The sequence below is a fragment of the Columba livia genome, chromosome 15 (genome assembly GCF_036013475.1).
Source record: "Columba livia isolate bColLiv1 breed racing homer chromosome 15, bColLiv1.pat.W.v2, whole genome shotgun sequence".
NCBI lineage: Eukaryota > Metazoa > Chordata > Aves > Columbiformes > Columbidae > Columba > Columba livia.
This window is the reverse complement of record NC_088616.1, coordinates 12,855,855-12,875,574: the sequence shown is the minus strand read 5'-3', so window position 1 is coordinate 12,875,574 and position 19,720 is coordinate 12,855,855. Positions and strand designations below refer to the sequence as shown.

At 53.0% G+C, this 19,720-nt stretch overlaps 1 protein-coding gene across 2 annotated transcripts; it reads left to right on the top strand.

Moving 5' to 3' along the window:
* Positions 1-368: 368 nt before the first annotated feature.
* ALKBH5 (alkB homolog 5, RNA demethylase) lies at positions 369-18,786 on the top strand. 2 transcript variants are annotated; one of them, XM_065031304.1, is made up of 5 exons: positions 369-501; positions 1,032-1,847; positions 8,177-8,257; positions 12,568-12,723; positions 14,368-18,786. In XM_065031304.1, exons 2-5 carry the CDS (start codon positions 1,045-1,047, stop codon positions 14,549-14,551), a joined length of 1,224 nt encoding a protein of 407 aa, XP_064887376.1. In that variant the 5' UTR covers positions 369-501; positions 1,032-1,044; the 3' UTR covers positions 14,552-18,786. The 2 variants fall into 2 exon arrangements, with proteins under 2 accessions (XP_064887376.1, XP_064887375.1); XM_065031303.1 differs by lacking the exon at positions 369-501 and adding an exon at positions 557-835.
* Positions 18,787-19,720: the final 934 nt, after the last annotated feature.

Sequence of the window (19,720 nt, the reverse complement as noted above, 5' to 3'; positions counted from 1 at the left end):
CCCAGTGTCCGTGGTTTTGTGCTGCGCTCGTTGCTGGGGGGATGTTGCTGCACCCCGTGCCTCAGTTTCCCCGTGTCCCCATGCATCAGCCTCCTCCAGCCCCGTTCATCACCTTCCCCAGTCCCCGTGCCCGTCCCCCCGCCAGCAGCCCGGGCGGTTCCCGCTGCCGGGGTGCGGGAACGCGGCGCCCGCGGGTGACCCCCGGCCTGTTGTCCCGCTCCTCCCGCCCGCCAGGGGGCGGCCGCGCCCCCCGCCGCTGCGCCCGCAGGCACCTCGGCGGCTACCCCAACAGCCACCGGCCGCAGTGCCCGTTAGGCCCCCGCGCCGCCCGCCAGCTGTCCAATCAGCCACCGGCTCGGGCCGCTCGCGCCCGCCCCCCAGCCAATCAGCGCCCAGCCGGGAGGCGGGGCGGGGCGTCGCGGTGCCGCCGGTGCCCGTTACGGCGCGAGGCGCGGGCGGAGGTGGCGGCGGCCGGGCCGGGGCGGGGCCGCCGCGTCGCCCGTACGTGCGTGTGAGGGGCGGGGCCGGGGAGGGTCGCGGGGCGCGTGCGCGGCGGGGCGTGGCGGGCCCGGTGGGCGGCCCCGCGGCGATCCGGGATGTCGGGCTGGCTCTTGGTGACGTAGCGCGCCGCTCGCGCCGCGGGAAGGGCTGCGCGAGACCCCCGGTCGCCGCCAACCGCCGCCCGGGCCCCCGCTTCCCCTCCCCTTCCGCCATGGGCAGCGCCGCGGCGGCTGGAGCGGGCCGGGCACCGTGCCGCACCGGGGCCGCCGCTGGGCATGTGCCAGGCCCGGCCGCCGCGTGAGCACCGGCAGCTTTGTCCGCCCCGGGCCAAGCCGTGAGTGTGGCGTCTGCTGGGCCGGGCCCTTCCCCCAGGGCGAGAGGGAGGGGGGTCCCGTCTCCCCGGGGCTGGGGGTTGTGGGGGGGGGGCGGTGTGAACCGGGCTCCCGCGGGCACGGCCCGACCGATGGCGGTACCGGAGAGGGGGGGAGTCCCGTCCTCACGTCCCCGTTCCCCCGGGGTTCTCCCAACAGGGCGGCGGGTGCCATGAATAGCAGCTGCGCGTCCCCCGCCGCCGCCTGCAGCGCCGGGATCGATAGAGGCGGGGGCTGCGGACGCACCATGGCCGGCAGCGGCTACACGGACCTGCGGGAGAAGCTCAAGTCCATGATGCCCTACCGGGACGGCCACAAAGGCGGTGGCGGCGGCAGCGGCAGCCTCCCCCGGGAGCCCCCTGAACCCCCTTACGATCGCAAGCGGCGGCACCAGGAGGATTCCGGTTCCGAGCCCAGCGACTACGAGGAGCAGAAGGAGGAGGAAGAAGCTCGGAAAGTCAAAAGCGGCATCCGGCAGCTTCGCCTCTTCAGCGCCGAGGAGTGCGCCAAGATTGAAGCTCGCATCGAGGACGTGGTGTCCCGGGCGGAGAAGGGGCTCTACAAGGAGCACACAGTGGATCGGGCACCACTACGGAATAAATATTTTTTTGGGGAGGGTTACACGTACGGGTCTCAGCTGCAGAGACGGGGCCCTGGGCAAGAGCGGCTGTACCCGCGGGGGGAGGTGGACACCATCCCCGAGTGGGTGCACGACCTGGTGATCAGGAAGCTGGTGGAGCACCGGGTGATTCCCGAGGGGTTTGTGAACAGTGCCGTCATCAACGACTACCAGCCGGGGGGATGCATTGTCTCCCACGTGGACCCCATCCATATTTTTGAGAGGCCCATCGTCTCTGTCTCCTTCTTCAGCGACTCGGCTCTCTGCTTCGGGTGTAAATTCCAGTTCAAACCCATCAGGGTCTCGGAGCCCGTTCTCTTCCTGCCCGTGAAGAGGGGAAGCGTCACGGTGCTCAGGTAACTCGCCCGCGTTGCCAAGGCCTCCACTAACGTGCCAGGGCTCGGTTGTGTAACGCTGTCGTGAGGCACATGGATGCACATCCCGACGGCAGCTTGGGCTTGATCTCGCCTGGCTGTAGGCGTGCAGAGTCTCGCCATGGCGGAAGGGGTGAAGGAAGGATTTGGAGGGGGATCCTGGTGCTGTGGTGGATGGGATTTGGGCGGGTGATTGATTTTTGTGTGGGTGCCCTCTCCACGGAGCTTGAGGCAGGTCCTAGTGGGAGTGTGGTGACTTACGGAGCCGATCTTTGCCGTAGTTCCTGTAAATGGTAAAAATAACATATCGAGGCACAAAATGGATCCTCTGCCCAGGAGCGGTCAGAGCGGAGCAGCTGGTTGGGACGGGGCTCCTGGGTCTATTCTTAGTTTGGCCAGTACTTCCCTGACCTGACCTTAAGCGTGGAGAGGAGGTGTGAACGGCCTCCCAGTCTGTAAACTGGGAACGCTAAACCCTTCCCTGCCCGATGCCGATGGGGACACTGGATCACAGAGCCCCGTGGGACTGTCACTGGGAAATGTGGTGGGTCGTGGGTGCGAGAAAGGACTTTATGCGTGTTTTTGCAAATGGGTAAAGAGCTGTGAAGGTGAAATGACCTGCCCAAGGTCACGCAGCTGGTTGGTGGTAAAGCTGGGATTGGCACGGGGAAACGCCTGCTGCCTAATCCCCGCTGCCTCCTGGTACATGTGGGGCAGGTGAGGGGACAGGCAGGGTACATATGGACCCATCAGTGTCCCAGTCTTGGGAGTGGCAGCTCGAAGCCCAGCGCTGCCGAACTCGGTGACCGTGTCGTGTCCCCAAAGGTCAGCGTGCTCCCTGCCAGGGCAGGATCGCCCAGGCTCTGCCAGCAGTGCTCTGAGCTACCAACTGTATCCTCGTTTGAGCTTTTATATTTTTTTTAATTTTGGACTGGTGAAGGTCCAGGCCGGTTTTCAGGGCTCCCAGGCCGTAACACAATCCCCTGCTTTGGCTTGTAAAGTGATAGCCTCAGGGTTCGGGAAGGAATTTTTGCCCGCCCCCCCCATACACACAGCTTCACATCGTTGACTAGTGCATCAATAATAAATGCTGATATCTCACGTAGCTTTTATCTCGGAAAAGCTGCACAAACATTAACTAATCCTCACCGTACCCCCGGCGTTAGGTAACTTCTGGGGATTAGCGAGGGATGAAGGAGGCTGTGGGGGGAAGCAAGAACGGCGCTGAGGAAATTTTCTTGCTTTCGAGAGTGTGTGGGGGGCAGAGGTCAGTGATTTTGTGAAATGGGACCTGGGGGACCTGTTCTGCCGCGTGTCCTTTTACCGCAGAGCAAGCTCTGTCCCGGGGGTGGAGGCAACTGCCCTGCTCCCCGTCTCCTCCTCTTAGACAGGAGGAGGGAAACTTTCTACCCCAATATTTCTGCTGGCGATGTGAACCCCTGTGCTGCCTTTCCCTGGGGTCCCTGAAGTAAATAGTTGTCCTTTTGCAGCAAGAAGTCTGTTTTTTTAAGGACAGTGAGAGTGTTTCCTCACTTTGAAGCATTAGCAGTAAATGCAGGGTCAGGCTGAAGTCTTGTAGTCGAAGCCACCAGGAAAACTCACTATGTGGGAAGGAGAATCAGGACATGGAGGATGGTGGGAGGAGGGAGAGGTGCTTTTGTCTGCTTCAGGACCAAAGAATGATGTTTTCTTGTCCCAGACCCTCCCTCATCCCCCAAAACTGCTGGGAAGGGCTCCTGACATTGGAGCAGGGTGTCTCCCAGGCATGTGTGTTTCTCGTTGGCCTGTGTCACCTGGGTGCCATAATCAGCTTATTGACGTGACTGAAGCAATCGTACAAATCAAACGAAGATACCGTTTTCCCTCCAAATAGAAGCTTGCTTACTGAGTGACCCACCGCAGGCGTTCACTAGCTTAATCCACGGTTAGATGTTCTGCTTTCCAGCAAATGATAGACTTAAATCAGGGATTATTTCAATTTTGGTAGAGCAGTTAGCAGGTACTTAGCACTCACTTAAGAGAGGTTCTGCCAAAGGCATTGTTGTGTGATGATACGATCCTGGCTGGATGCAAGTTCCTGCAGGTCTCCTGTCTCCCCTCTAACCTCAGCAATTCAGGAGGAGCCGGGAGAGGTGCAGACCATCGGTGGGCTCTTAGGGGTAGATCTCCAAAATCCAGCCCTTGTTCCTTATTTAAGTAAACTCCCCAAACTTGGCTTTTTCTTCTCTCGGTAAACAGTTGCTGAAGGCAGTTGCCCTGGAGATAGGGAAATGGCACGCTTGTAATGCCTGTGATTCAAATACTGCTGGGTCAGTGGCTGTGCTTGGCGTGCCGCCCTCTTTGGGGAAGTCAGGGTAGCCATGTGTGTTTGTTTCCCACGTGGAAATCGTGAGGATCGAAAGCAAGCTGTTGGATCTCTCTCTTTGCCCCCACATCGTTCTCAGTCTGTCCCCAGATCACACCTGGCCTGTTCCAAATTGTCTTCCTGATTTTGTAGCTGCCTGCCCAGCAGAGAGTCTGCAGAGGGGCTTTCCCCGTATCCCTTTACTTGATTTGCCTACTGTGAAGCAGGCTGTGGTGTTTTTGCAAACATTGAACCCTCCTCAAACTCACTGGAGATTATTCAGATCTCCAGATGACAGGTTAGTGTTTAAAAGGTGGAACAGATTTCTCCTGGCTGGGCTGTGCAAAGGCTGAACCACCCTGTGACTCGCTAGCAAGCCCTTTGCACTTCCAGCGAGACACTTTTTCCTCCTCTCCTTGTGAAATCTGCAGTGATTCGCCCTTCTAGGTTTTGACACCTAGAAGAGACCTCCTCCAGTCCCCTCTTCTCCCGCAGCCCCACAACACGGCTGCTCCTGCAGGTTTGTCCTGCTGCCGCCTCCACCTGTGCTGCTCTTCTTGGGCAGTCAGAGTTAAGCTGGATTTCAGTCCGATGGACCATCCGCTGTCTCCTGGGGGATGCTGGCTGGACCACATTTGTGGGTTTTCTTTTTTTAGCAATAATTTGATAAGCATCAATCGATAGAAGCAATGGGGAGGAAATGAAGGAATTTGCCGGTTCATCTGGGGAACATGTGCTGTGACAAAGGCTTCGGCTGGAATAAAAGGAGGGAGCTGGGGGCATGCAGAGCCAGCCAGACCCCTACACCGTGCCCTGCAGCCGCTGTTGTAGGTGGCAAATCTCAGCACTGCACCAGCTGTTTAATTACCGAGCGTTGCGTCTGAGAACTGTGGTTGCAAATAGCACAGGTGCCGTTGGCCAGAGCAATAAGTGACCAAAGGTAACATTTCCCAGGTTCTGAGAGCTTGCATGCCATATGGGCTTCCCTTCTGCAGCTGCTGAGTGCTCCAGGTCCTCGCCCAGCTGTTTGCAATAGCAGTGGAAATGTCGTGATGTTTGTCTCTCCTGCTGTCTCAGGGCATGGCTGGTGGTAGCGTAATCAGAGCTAATCAGAGCCTCTGGAGGATGAACCTGCTTTCTTCCTAGATGGAGGAATCTCTGCAATTGCCTGGATCAGGTGCTTTTCCAGAAAAGTCTGATCCCTCAGAACAGGCCATTGGTGCGGAGTAAGTTCCACATGTGCCAGCGGTGATGAGGCAAATAGATTTGTCCAAGCTCTGCTTGAAGTGGACGGCATCATGTGCGTGGTTTGTGGGAGCAGCTTTCCTGAACTACAAGTGAAGCCTCGAACTGCTCAGACCCTGTGACGGGACCATGTGTGAGGTCCCTCTGCCTCTGAGCTGGCCTGGCTGTTGTCAGCCCCTAGAAATGGTGATGTTCGTACAAAAAAAAAATCTGCTTTCATCTCTATGTGAATGGTTTATGTTGTGGCTCGGCAGCAGCTCTTCTGGCCTGAGACTCTGGGAGGAGTTGGGGTGCGAGGTCTGACAGGTCGGTTAGGAGTTGGGGTGTTAATTGGGGGGAGCGTGTGGATGTATCTGCACCTCCCTGTGTTCTGGAAAGTGTTCTAGGCCCGAGATGTCACGCTCAGGTGTTCTTGTGAGCAGCAATTTAAGGTTTTCCTTACCAAGTCACCTCTTAGCTTGTGCTGTAGGTTTGTTCTCTGCACAAGAAATCTCTGGGTAGACCCTTGATACCATTACGGGTGTTTTATTCCAGTGTCTTCTCCTTTGCCTGTCATCAGGATGGAGCCAGGCCGGGCAGCGGGTGAGAAGCTTCTGCCAGCACGAAACAGAACAAGTGTGACGTAACCAAATAACCTTGTTCTTCCATTTTTCTGCCTGGTGCCTGTGCGAACCCCTCTGCAGGCGGGCCATGCAGAGGGCCGCCGTCGCTAAATGTGATACGGTACAAGCTGGCTTTTCCCACAGCAGTGTGGCACTGGGGCAGACTGGTGGGTCCCCATCAGGGCCTCGGATGGGAGTGCTGGGGCTGTTACTTTGGTGCTGCCTGTATGTATCTGGGACCACGAGCTCTGCCTGGTGCTGCTCTGAAAGCTCACTGGAAAGCGGGTTCCTGCCTGGGGAGGGGGAATGAGCGGCCAGGCTGACATCTCGTGTGATAACAGACCTTTTCCTGATGTTCGGGGTGTCGCTGAGGATGTGCAGAATTGAATGTTAATGTGCGTGACATTAATGAATTCGCTGGAGCTTGACGCAGAGATTCCTGGAACATAATAGAGCATCGTTATAAGCCCTTTCGCGTAATGCTGGCTTGTTCTGCAGTGCCCCACAGGACGGGGCGGGGGGGGATGGACACCAACCCCTGGTTTAAGTGATCAGGTTTTACACTCTTAACTCTCTTCTCAAAGCAGCAAATCCATCCTGGGGAGGTGTTTCTCAGTGAGTGGGTGGGTTATCTAATCAGATAAAGGAAACCTGGTCCCATCCCCAGAGAACACCTGCGTGTGCAGGTCTTGGCTCTGAGTGTCCTGAATAACCTATGAGCCGATGTCCCTGGCCGTGCTCCTGGCTGGCACTTGGTGTGGCGGCAGCTTCACAGTAAAGCCTTGGGAGAGCAGGCTCAGTGATTTGTGCTTCATGTTAAACTGGCGTGGGGTGTGCTGGCTCTGTGTGACGTGAGCAGCCTTCACCCATGTCCCTTCAAAGGTCGTCTTCTACTCGCCAGCCATTTCAGGAGGCTCTGAAGGCGTTTACTTTCTCTTTTCCCCATATTTGATTCCAGAAGGCTCTTTTGTGAACAGTCACTCTCCAAACAGCAGGTAGAGGGCAGGCCCAGCTCTCGGACCTGCTTCTCAGCACCCACGTGAGTGATATGTTCCCAGTACAGTGGCTCGTCTGTCCCAGCAGATGCAGCAGCCGCTCTCCAGGGACCTGTCGCAACCCCAGGATTGTGCTGAGAAACTGAAGCAGCCACGAGAAAATCGCTCCTGCGTGTTGTGGGTGGCCAGGGCCCATGTTGGCCATGGCTTTGCTCCTGTCCGCTAGAAATGTGGGGGAGGCGAAGTAGTCTTGTCTGGTGAAACGTTCCTGCTGGGAATGGCTGCTCGTGGCCATAGAATGGAAGGGACCCACAAGGACCATCAAGTCCAACTCCTGTCCCCGCGTATGACAATCCCACAGTTCACACCATGCGGCTGCCTGAGCTGGCTGTGTTTTCCATCGGCCCGGGGAAGCTGTCTCGCCTCACGAGCCCCGCAGCAGGGAGGTTTTAGGAGCGTGGCTTGGTTTGCAGCTCTGAATTTTAAGGTTATTGGTGTGTGTTGGGTTGGGCTGTGCTGGGGGAGATGTTTGTGCCGTGGTTGAGGATGCACCGTGTGAGGGGTAACAGGAGGGTGAGGGTGCTGGCATAGCAGCGTCTGTGCCCATGTGAGGGGGTGAGACACTTGGCACTCCCCCCTCCTCAAATAACGGATCTTCTCATCACCCCCGCTACGTGTTCATGTCTGGGTATGCTGTGCATTTCAGCCATGAGAGATGGTTTTTCTCAGGGATATGTGTTAGGAGATGCTTTGGTCCAACATGCTGATCTTTTTTCCCTGTTGCTCTCTAATTTCTTGATAGATTGGCGGAATTTATGCTTCATAAACTCATTTCCTACATGTCTTATTTCACAGTGTTGTGGCAGGTGGCAGTTTCCTCTGGTGTACGTTAAAAAACTTGAGTACAAAAAAGAAGATTAAAAGAACCCTGGCTGTCCTCGTTCTTCCCTGAAGTTTCTTGTACTCTAAGTCCAGCTCCCATGGGACTGGGGATGGTGTTTGGAGGAGGAATTTCTGGTGGAAGTTAGGAAATGACTGGCCAAACTGAGTTGTTGAGGCTGGTAACCACTTTCTGCTTCTGCCTGTCATCTTTCTCACAGCGGCTTTTTTGTTTTCTCTTGTCAGTGGATACGCAGCCGATGAAATTACACACTGTATCCGACCACAGGACATCAAGGAGAGAAGAGCTGTCATCATCCTTCGAAAGTAAGTGTTGAAGCCCTCCGGACAGTAAGATAAACTTGGATATGGTGTTGTGATGTTTCCTGAGGTGTTTTTAAAGAAACACTGTAAAACTGTCTTGCTTATTAATTTGCTGGCTTGATCTTGTCTTGATTAGATGTCAATCTGATGCTCGTTTATGTCTTGCCGTACCCATCGCATGGCCGGTGGGAGTAGATGGGACTCGTTACTGTGGAGTTAATCACTTTTTGGCTCTGTGCAGCAGCACTTCGTTGTAATGTCTGGGTTTGCAAGCGCTTTTTGTGTCCAAACACCTGGCTTTGATCGGCTGCCTAACTCCAAACAGCTAGGGTTTCAAATTCTCTTGTTCTGGGCTGTGTATTCAGGTGTCTGATCATACGATACCCACGTATATGAATTACCTGGACAGTCCTTTGAAGTTGATGCTTACGATGAAGAATCTCCTATAAAGCAGATAAAGTTTTATTGGTAGCACGGCTTTCATTTCCTAGCGAGAGGGAGAGAGTCACTGGCTTTGAAGGGAAACGGATGTGGTGGATTCAGTGATCGCTTTACAGAGCTTGTCCTACGAGTCAGTGTTGGGAAGCCGAGCTCTTTGAGCTGTATCACACGCTTCCTCTTTAGAAGATGCACTGTCCTGGTCAGCTGACGGCATTTCATCAGCCAGTGTCTGTTCCTAAGCTCTTCAGAAAATAAAATGGAAAAAAACCACACCAACCCCACCCCGAATTCCTCAGTATAGCCTTTTTTTTTTGTGCCCAGAAATGTCCTCTCTCATCAGTTCCTTCTACTAGAAGACCAAAAAAATGTGACTGCCACTTCTTGACCCATGTTGATTGTGCCTTAGAAGGTGTTAGCAGTAATTCTGCTGTCAAGAAATCATTTTGCAAGTGAAAACACACATGATTTGAGTGCTGTAAACCCAGACAAAAGCGTGGGTTTGATGGCAGGGCTGCAGTTGTGGCCCAGGCTGGCGTAAGTCTCGCGGGTGAGTGGTCTAGATTGAGACTTGCTGAGTTGGCTTCAGAACAAGTCTGTCAACGTTGTGAAGATCTGGCACAAAGCCAGTGGAGCGGAGTTGGACATCTGGTTAGAGAGACCCATGGAACGAAGGCAGGAAAAACAGCAGCCCTGAGGCATCAGCCAGGCAAGATCAGCACAGACCCAAGGAGGCAGGAGGAGATGTGGCAGGTGATAAAGAGGGGGATCAAAGAAAGAAAGATTAGAACCAAACCACCTGATAGTTGGTTATGGCCACGTGAGGTTTAAGGCGAGAGGGTTGCGACAAGAACTAAAAGGCTCTTGTGTTTGTGTTGTTGGCTTCTGCAGCCAAGGAAAAGCAGTGTGAGTGCTGAGGAGCAGCAGTGGAATGCACCTCCAAACCCCGCAGCTGCTTTAGTTGGACTTTGGGGTGGAGAAGCTGCCTGTCCTGGGCTGTGGAGCTTCTCCCTAGAAAAGACAGACTCAGCTAAATAAGCTAAGGCTGCCCAAAGTGCTGCAGATATCTTACATGTTTAAACTGAGTCTACTTCTTGCTTTCAAGTTGCGTTATTTCAGTCCAGCCGGATTGCCCTCAATGTGCAACCGGGTATTTTTTGTAACCTTTCTGGCTGAGACGTGCCCGGCTGACCTGAGCAGACAAGGCCCATTAGCTCCTAGCAGAGCCGTATGGGCTACGTTTGGATCACTGTCCTTCCATAGCAGCGTGTCCTCTTGTCTTCCCCTGATTTTAAGGGCTGGATTTTCGTAGTGTTAAAGCAGAGGTGTCTCTGCCCCATCATACGCAGACAGTGATGGGCTGATTCGACTTGCAGGCTGAATGAAACCACACCAAGATATTTATTTATTTTTTTTTTTTCTCTCGAGCAAAGTGGAAACCCCCCCAGTAATTATTTTTGTGTAATCTCCGTAGAGCTTAGCAGCTCTGGTGAATAGATGGCAATTGCCTGTTTGCCAAAGGGGTACGTGCTGATTGCTGCCAAATAGAGCTTATTAATTGCTGTTTATCCCCTGTGACGGCGGCTGTCTCCTCGCCGAGCCCCACGTGCATGCACACACAGCAGGGCTGCGCTGACCTTCGGCTGCGCCTGCATCCCCACAGCATCCAGCGCTGCAGCAAATGCCATTTCCTAACCCCGGATCATGCGACTTTGTGCAATCTGGAATAGCGTATTATGCAACTGGGAAAACAGCTACTTCTGCTGGTTGCCCTGCAAGCACAAGAGGCTTGGGAGCAGCCAGTGGCCTCGTAAAAGTCCTCTTCCTCATTTTCGTGGTAAGAATTGGCCTCGAGCTCTCCAGCGGGGTTGGATCAGTTGGGTCATACAGCAGCATAAACTTTGCTGCAGGTAGGAGCTGGGATACTCGTCTCTGAACCGGCTGCCAGAGCCTGCTGGGCCCCAGACGTTTGAGTCTGGATCTGCTCCTGCGTCCGCTCCGAGCGCCTGATTCTAGAGCTGGTTTTTGCTGGCAGCGACGGGAGAGCAAAGCTGCGCGAGCTGGAGAAGCGGCTGGGGTTTGCAGGATGCTGGAGAGCGATGTGGTTACCAAGTAGGTCATAAACACTTCAGTGATGATATTTACAGCGTTTCCTGCGTGTCGGAGTGCAGGACTGTGGGGAGCCAGCGAGGTTTGGAAATGCTTTGAGCAAGAGGCTGGGGGGAGGAACGATGCTCTCAATTTCATGAGATGCTGAAAGAGGTAAAGGATAGAAATGAGACCTATAGAAGCAGGTCTTGAAAGTCATTTTAGAGCATTTATGCTGCCATTTGTGAGCAGTTACATCGGGGAGTTATTCTGTTTAACTTAAGCTTTGGTAGGAAATTTGCTCTCTGTTTTGGTTTAGCCTCTTGTACCTGCTCCTGCAGCTCCTACCTGTGTTGCTCTGTGTTCAGAGAGAGCATGGCTGTTGTTCCCTTGCCCTTGCAGTATATTTGGCGGTTTGTTTATTTTAATTGCCAGCCTGCAGTTGCTGTTATATTTGAGAGGTATTTAAACCACCTAACATGTCCGGGGCAGGATCCGCAATGCCTTTGGTGTTGGAGCTGGACTGGGTCCAGCCCCGGAGCCCAGAGCAGCTCTGGACGGCGGTGTTGTGGAGCCTGGCAGCTGCCTGTGGAAACCTTTCTTGCTTCTGGCGTGCTGGGCAGAGCTGGGCTGCCGGGCCCGGCTTCACATGAGCTGCCTGGCATCACCATGGTTAACTGGAGGGGCTCTCCGCGATGGTGGAGAGGAGTCTTGGCAACTGGATGTGCTTCCTAACAGCAGTTTAGGCTGGGATTCTCCTGTGGAAACCTCCCTCAGGAGCTGCAGTTCAGCACTAGACAGCAAGTAGTGATTCTTCCCCATTTTTTCACCCAGACCCCTTCTGTATTCACCCCAAATCCCAAGGAGGGAGACAGGCTGCAGCAACAATATCAGGGTACCTTTCCTTCTGGGAAGTGGCTTGGATTCTCTCTGCAGCACCAGTACCATCTTTTAGTGTGTTTTGCCCATTCTTAAATTTCAGTCTGTGTTTTGAAATAGATTTTTAGCAGTGCTTGTAAGTTGAGACTGGTAACCGTGTTGTGCTTGGAGACGGTGATAGCGCTGTGATAAGATACCATGCTGCCCAGTTTTCATTCCTGCTGCCTCCCTCCATGTGTCTGTGGCTACAGTCACTCCTGGACCAGCAACAGTTCTGCTCTGGGAAGAGCTGTGCTCACTCTCTGGGGCAGCTTGAGCGCTTTTCTATCCCAGCACAAACAAGGTGGTGCTTTAAGGGATGTGGTGCAGCTTCTGTTTGCTGGACCTTCTCCTGACTTGTACTTCAATTCTTTGAACCTCTTAGTCAAGCTGAGAAACGCCTGACCCCATGAAGTATTGAGACAGCAGGGAGTTTCCAGATAGAAGCAGTTATTACTGTTGTAGGCGATGGTAAGTTTCACAGGGCATCTCCCAGGTGGCTTAACTGGAGCCACGAGTTATCAACGAGTCACTGACTTTTTTATAGGATTTCACAGGGGCCGCAACGCCTCTGCTCTGTATCCTGTAACTGGGATTGCAGCGAGCCCAGCACCATTCACACCTCATGACTACGCAAGTCCCTAAACCTTCCCTCTAACCAGCGCAGTAAAGGTTAAAGCTGCAGCTTCAAGTACGAGAAAGCTGCAGCTGCCTCTGCTGTCGAGTGTAATGGTCCTGATGCTCTTCCTAAGTTGCATGACTGGGACTGAGGGTTCTGCTTCAGCACATCTAGGACAAACGTCTGCTGCAGCTCACTAGCGATTCTGTAGAAACTCCTTGCAAATTCTCTTCTCTTTAACTATTTGCAGAACAAGACTAGATGCACCTCGATTGGAAACAAAATCCCTGAGTAGCTCTGTGTTGCCACCAGGTTATAACTCCGACCGTCTGTCAGGAAACAACCGGGACCAGATCCTGAAACCCAAGCGGTCCCATCGCAAAGCAGATCCCGATGCTGCTCACAGGTAGGATGGTTTCCCCTAAGAGCGGTGTTTCGGATCATATCTCTAGGTTGGTGCGTGTCTGAGGTTCCTGGCCTCTGACAAGAGAGGCTGCACAGCACACTTAAAAAACATCCTAGTTTGCACCTCCTGGGTGCTTTCTGTGGCGTACAGATCTGGTTTATCAGAACGAGGTTCTTCATACCTTCCTCCCAGGCTCGCGGAGGCTAAGCTCTGGCTGTAAGCAGCTTACATTGTTTATCCTGTGAGTGGCATAATGAAGAAGCAATAGATTTGGCTGGCTCTTGATAATGCAGTCGTTCAGAACAATAGTTTCCCTGCAGCTAATTATTTTTGACCTCTATTGCCAAGCAACCTGTGCAGCTGCGTTCAACTATATTATGAAAGCAGTCTTGGGAGAGAATGTGAGGTTTTGCTATCTGGGAAAGGTGAAGGCCTTCTTGGGAAGCGTCTCAGACCTGTTTTGATTCCAGAGCTGCATGTGTTTGTTTTTGTGTGTAACCAGACTGTGTGAATGTGTAAGCCTGACCTTCAGGAGAGCTCCTCGCTGAGGTTTCAGACAGCTTGAGCTCTGCAGCAAGGCTTCCCTTAAACACCACCATGCTGTGTGTGAATGTACCGATAGCCAATCTGCCAGCTGTCGTGCAATTTTTCTGGTGTTTCCAATTCCAGAGCTTCCCCAGGATTGACACGTCACTCTCTGCACATGGTGTAAAAAAATAAAAGTTGGCGTGGTCCTGGGGCTCGGTCCCAGCCCGTGTTTCAACCTGTCCGGGGGTGAGGAGGGTGGGGACGGGTTGTTTGTGAGCGGTGTTCATTCACCTGGACGCAGACTGGGAAGATAAATCAAGGAGGTCAACTGCAAACGAAATCTTTCCTCTGTGACTGGAGGGGTGATCATGCAGGACAAATCTGCAGAGCCGTGAGAGCTGGTGTTCAGCCTGATGTGACCTTATCGGGGTGGGGGCGGCTTGTGTAGACTCCTGCAGCAAATGAGTGTCAAAAACATGGTTTTCTCTTCTTTTGGCCTCAAAGACTCTGGTACAACATCGGTAAACAGCACGGATATCAGGTAGTGGTATCTCTTAGAGAACTCAGCAGTTGCCACCGAGGATAAAATCAGTGGTCTGCAGCCCACCAGCCCAGGTGCAGCCGAGAGCTCAGGCAGCTTTGCAAAAATAACTGATTGCACTGTGGTAACGTTTGAGATAACTAGCGAGAAGACAAAGGCATTTGGAGTTGTGGTTTGATCCGGCACAAGCACCTCAGCAGCTTAAAAAGGAGCACAGCTCTGTGCTGCGAGAGACAGACCCCTCTGCCCAAGGGATGTCTCTTGGGGCCACAAGCTGTGCGTAGAAAGAGGTGACTGGGCTGTTTGGAAGTGTTCCTGGTGGAGGCAAAGACCAAAACTTGCCCCGGGAAGGGGAAGGACTTGCTCCATCAAAAGCAAAGTTCTCAGCCTCCCCGTGGGAGCTGCACCTTGATTATGTGTTCAGGCTCTGCCGAGTGCCCAGCACTGGACAGGCAACGTGGAAACAGTCAGTCGTATCGCTCAAAGAATGCAAAACTGCAGATAGTGTCTGCACAAGGAATGTCTAAGTCCTGTGGTGGATGTGCTCTCACTCCTGCTTTCTCCTTCCCCCATAGGCCACGGATTCTAGAAATGGATAAAGAGGAGAACAGGCGCTCAGTCCTCTTACCAAAACATAGGAGACGGAGCAACTTCAGCTCCGAGAACTATTGGCGAAGGTCTTACGAGTACACGGAGGACTGTGACGAGGAAGAGGAGGACGGCAGCCCAGCCAGGAAAGTTAAAATGAGGCGACACTGAGGATTTGCACTTTCCAGGCTCGCGGAGATGATGAGATTTGCCTCCAGTCTGTGAAAACTTTCTCCTCCCTCTGGCTATCTTCCATCTAGCTTCAGTTTTGGTTTTTCCTTTCAGGCTGAAGGGTAAACAGGAAGGATCTAGCGATTTGGTTTTTATGAATGGAGGAATGCTGAGACATATGTAAGGATGGAACATGTCCAGTGCACATGGTGTCCTGAGTCATGAGTCAAACGAGCATCTCTCCCTTAGGAAGCAGATAAAGTTATGCCAGGCTGTCTGTTGGGATTTCTTTTGAAAACACCAAAAAGTTTAACTGTTTCATTGCGCAAGATTCAGTAATTGTTTTTTTGTTTTGTTTTGGTTTTTTTTTTGCTTTAATTTTCTTCTTTTCCAAATGTTCTAAATATGATGTTTGTCCCCAGGAGCTGAAACATTCTGTGGTGGCCTCATATTCTTTGCTTCACCAAAGGGCTCCTTGGTCTGCTCTTACCTGGTTGTTGTTGGGTTTGTTTTAAAGGTGCCCTGCAGTAACTGGAAGTTTGAAGTTTTGCAGACGCCTCTTAACTGCGATTGATTTCAAAGAGTTTAGGACATTTTTTTTGTTGCACTTTAGTACCAGTTTTAAATGCCATAAGTTTCCTTTCTAGTCCCTTTTCGCAAGCCAGCGTGGGCTCGCAGCCTTGTGTCCCTTTCTGAGAAGAATGTACATGAGCTCTGGTTTCTCAGTGCCGGGCTGACCAGGGGAGTGTTTCGGTTGAGAGGAAGGAAAATGGTGTCACTGAGGCTGGCCCAGTATTAACCTGAGCTGTGTACTGGAGCCCTGGGGCTGCCCAGTGATTGATCACATCGAGTATATGCTGCTGGCGAGAGGAAAGAGCAGGAGAGACGCTGTTCTTGTGAGGATGCTTTCCTTGGGACCTCCTGAGAAGAGCTGTTCTCCGCTGCCTGGGGGCTGGTTTTCAGCACATTGCTCCTTTTAGGTGGAGAAAACAAGAGAGTTGAGGTGGCACAGCGTCCCAGGACAGCATCCGATCCCGAGGGACTTGTGTCAGAGCAGGAACAGGCTGTGGCTGCGGCGCGTCTCCTCCGGGCTGGCTCTGGGAGTGAGGACGCTGCGAGGGTCTGGTTTGGCCCCAGTTCAGCGCATTCAGCAGCTGCCCCTCCCCTCCTGGCTTATTCTTGGGGGAGGGAGTTTTCTGGTTGCTACAGAAAATGCTAAGAATTGGGCATTTGGCCCCATGGATTTAGTGTTAGAAAGTCTGCCGCCTTCCTCCTCTCCTCCCACCCGTGTTGCGTTAGGCCAGATCGAAGCCTCAGCATTTTCAAAGTTTGGGGCCCGACACCATATTTAGAACCGAACTTTTAAGAAACTTCCTCAAATAGATTCTTTGAACCTAAGTGTTGGCAGTTGTAAGGAGTAGTCTTATTTTAAAATTTTTACTGCTTTGCCCTCCCTCAAATTGTAGTTTTTCTTAGTGTCGTGTCCCCCACACACTTCATGGTCTGCACGCTTGGCAATAAAAAGATGTAATATATTTTGAAACCTGTTTGCTGCTGTCTTGAGGGGATCACAGTAAAAGAAAAACAAAACACGCAAACCAGAACCCAGTTGTTTCCTGGAGCGCCGTTCCTTTGCAATCGAGCACGCTTGCTGACATCTGGTCCTCAGTGTCCTTTTCCTTCTCAGCTGACTTCTGCAGCTCCTGTTGCTCACCTGTTGTTGGGGTTGTTGCTCACCTGTTGTTGGGGTTGTTGCTCACCTGTTGTTGGGGTTGTTGCTCACCTGTTGTTGGGGTTGTTGCTCAGGCTGGAACTAGCGGTCAAATTAGTGCAAAGGAAATTATTGTCACTCTGTCTCTGATTCCCTTTACCCAATTGCTTTCCTGATGAGAGCCCCTGTTGGCTCTGTGCAGAGGTGTGGGCACAGCCTCGCAGCCAGCCTTCCAAGGAACCTCTCTTGTTTGCCTAGTGATCACAAAGTTTACACTTCTGCTTCCGAAACCTTTAAAAATCAATTTTCAGACCACGTGTAGCATTTGAATGGGTGTTCCTCACCCTCCCAGCTTTCTGCAGAGAATCCAGGCCAGCTCTTGGCTACAAACCCCGTTTTGGAAAGCTTGATGTTCCCCTGATAGCAAACTGCACACAGGGCGCAGTGATCCCTTCTCCTCTGTAGGGCTGGTGCAAATATCTCTGACAAACTGGCGACCTGCGAGCAGGATGCCCAGCACTGCCTGCTCCAAATGGTCTTTCCAGACTCATCCTGGCCGTGCTCTCCTCCGTGTCGGTGTTGTGTTGGTGGCAGCGGTCGCTGCTGGAGGTCTCGGCTCTGTGCAGCCCCCTTTTCCCCACCAGCTCTCAATTTTACACCTACACTCTGCAATATGGGTATTATACCCTGGTGTCAAAGCAAAGCTGGAGACAGCCGAGCTTTCCCTAGAGAGGGATTCACGTTGGCTCAATCTCCGCCAAAGGCTGAATGAGGATCCTGAGGTCTAAACCTCCAGCCCGGTACCAACCATCACTTCATCGTGGTCCTCGTGCAGTCTGGACACGTGTGAGTTTCCTCTTTCTCCCCGCTGGGGATTCCTGCGTGCAGTGGTGAGGAGCTCTCCCCTCCCTCCCCCTGCCCCACGCCTGTGCTGTGGGTCGGAACCAGCAGCCGTGGCTGGAGGGACGGGAGTTGCTCCTCACTGGAGCTGCTCACCAGCCACTGTCTGTTCTCGTGTGCGCTTGGTTTTCAACCGGACTGGTTTGGGGCTTGACACCTCGAAGAGAGGGAGAGTGGGATGTAACCGGTCTGATCTCTTGGGTGAGGAGTCCTCAGTGTGTGGGCAGGTATCTTCCCCACCTGTACAGACATTTTCTATACATACAGATATATATGTGTAGATAACATGTTTTTTTAACTCTTTTGAACTGAACAACATAGGAGTGAAACCTTGATAGGAAATGAGAAGACACATATTTCACGTGGATCCAGATGTCCGGATCCCTTAATGTCACCTGTCTGATAAGACTGTTTCAAAAACCTTGGTCACGTCATTGGCTTTGTCGTGTTGGTCGTGCGGTCTGACCTCTTCTCCACACACCCACAGCGTGTTGTCTGTGTAACCTCAGCCATAAACTGGGAATAAGGCATGTCCAGTGTGATGGTCCCACACACCCAGACCACGAGAACTGTCTTTCCTGAGGAATGGGAAGGAAAGCAGTGTTTGTCCGTGCTTCTCTGCAAAGAGCAGGAGGAATTGGGGATTTTTTGAATCTTGGAGACTTGATCATCAAACTGAAGCTCTTGCATCGGTCGTGTGGGCTCAATATGTCTGTAGGACGAGAAGAAAGGGCTGTTTGCTGGTGGGAAGCGGTGAGCGGGCTCAGGGAGGGGCTGTCGGTCTGCGGTGGGTCCCGGTGCGGGCAGGGATGCAGGCAGTGGAGCCTGTGTTGCCACATCTGTCTCCGCACCCGCTGAGCTCTCATCCAGCTGTTAGCCAAGAGCTGTTACAGCGGGATCTGCTACGTCAGCAGGAGCTGCAGTCCCAGCCCCGGGATGTTTGGCTCATCCCAGAGATCAGGGGCTTCCACGCGCGGTACTGGCACGAGCTGCCGTTTGCCGCAACCAGAGCTCCGTCCCTTGGGTTTTGGTGCTGTTGGCACCTTGCGTTCACCACTACATATCCGAACCCTGCGGGTTGAAATGGCTGCGATGCTCTGAGCAGCGCGTGGGGGGACGGGGTCCAGACCCCTGCCAGCAGCAAATGGTCTTTTATCTGCCAAAAGTGTTCACTTTCCCCATCGGGAGGAGAAATATTCAGCTGAGAAGCACATCTCTGCTCCTTCCCGCGCCCCTGCCCACACTTACGAGTTCTGGCTGACTTTAGTTTTGTTTTTTTAAAGATTCTAATTTTTTTTGTTTTGTTATGAATAAAAATTAAAAAAAAAAATAAAAAAGAAAGTGGCAATATTTTTTTCCTTAAGCTTTTCCTAGGAAAAAGCGTGGTTTGTAACAAAGTTGTACAGTTCTGAAGTTTGAGATACCCGAAGTACTGTGTGAAACGCTGTAAATGGGGCAGAGATTATTTTATGTACAGTCTGATGAGGGGGGAATCTTTTAATCCTGGTTGATTCTTAGGAAGAATTTGGTTCTTCACTGTCAGGGTTTGGAATTTCATGGTTTCATTATAAATTTTTTTTCTTGTATAGATTGCTGCATTAATTGAATAAAAGCAGAAAGCATCGCTCTGCCTGCCTGTGTGGTGGTGCTGGCGGCTGGGATTTGTGCCTTGCGTCCCCCCCTACAGAAATGAGGTTGCGGGGAACTGCTTCTAAATAAAGGGAGTCTCTGGTTCCCTGGGGACGGGGCGGCCAAACGTGGTGTCTGTCCCTCCTGTGCTGCCCTAGAAAGCGGGGATGGGGCTCTCTGTCCTTCTCCTCCTCCTGCTCTCCATCCTCGGGGACTTGCCGCAGCCTGGTCCCCAACTGTCCCCAGCAACCTATGGGGGCTGTACCCTGTGCTTCAACCTTGCATGGAGCCCCTTGTCCTCCCTGGCTGGTGGGTGGGTATGTGGTACCTGAGAGAGGATGGTGTGGCTGGATGGGGTCTGTTGGCCTTGCATGGTGGCCTTCCTCCTCCTCTTCCTCCACCGTGAGCTCCTGCCCGCTCTGGTGATGTCTTCTCCATTTCTGAAAATCAAACCCTTTCCTTCTGTCCACCCAGGAGCCCATCCCCAGGGCAGCAAGTCATTGAGGGACCTGGGGGATCAGCTGGAGAACAGGAGCTGAGGGGAGACCTTCTGATCTCTGAACTGCCTGAAAGGAGCTTGGAGCCAGGGGGGTCGGGCTCTGCTCCCCAGGAACAAGCGCCAGGAGCAGAGGAAACGGCCTCAAGTTGCACCAGGGGAGGTTGAGGTTGGATGTGGGGAACAATTTCTTCCCCAAAGGGCTGTGGGGCATTGGAACAGGCTGCCCAGGGCAGTGCTGGAGTCACCATCCCTGGAGGGTTGGACAGACAGAGATGAGGTTCTCAGGGACATGGGGCAGTGACAGGGGTGGGTTAATGGTTGGACTCGATGATCTTGGGGGTCTCTTCCAACCCAAGTAGTTTTGTGATAGCCCCCACTTCCCCTGAGGGTGTTTTCCACGCCAAAGCCCGCATCACCCCAAAGTGGCATC

Bases quoted from the DNA above. Each gene is read 5' to 3' on its own strand.
- ALKBH5 (XM_065031303.1), top strand. From the start codon at position 777: ATGTGCCAGGCCCGGCCGCCGCGTGAGCACCGGCAGCTTTGTCCGCCC. The intron at 8,258-12,567 runs GTAAGTGTTGAA...AACTATTTGCAG, and splicing joins GCTGTCATCATCCTTCGAAA to AACAAGACTAGATGCACCTC. The intron at 12,724-14,367 runs GTAGGATGGTTT...CTTCCCCCATAG, and splicing joins GATCCCGATGCTGCTCACAG to GCCACGGATTCTAGAAATGG.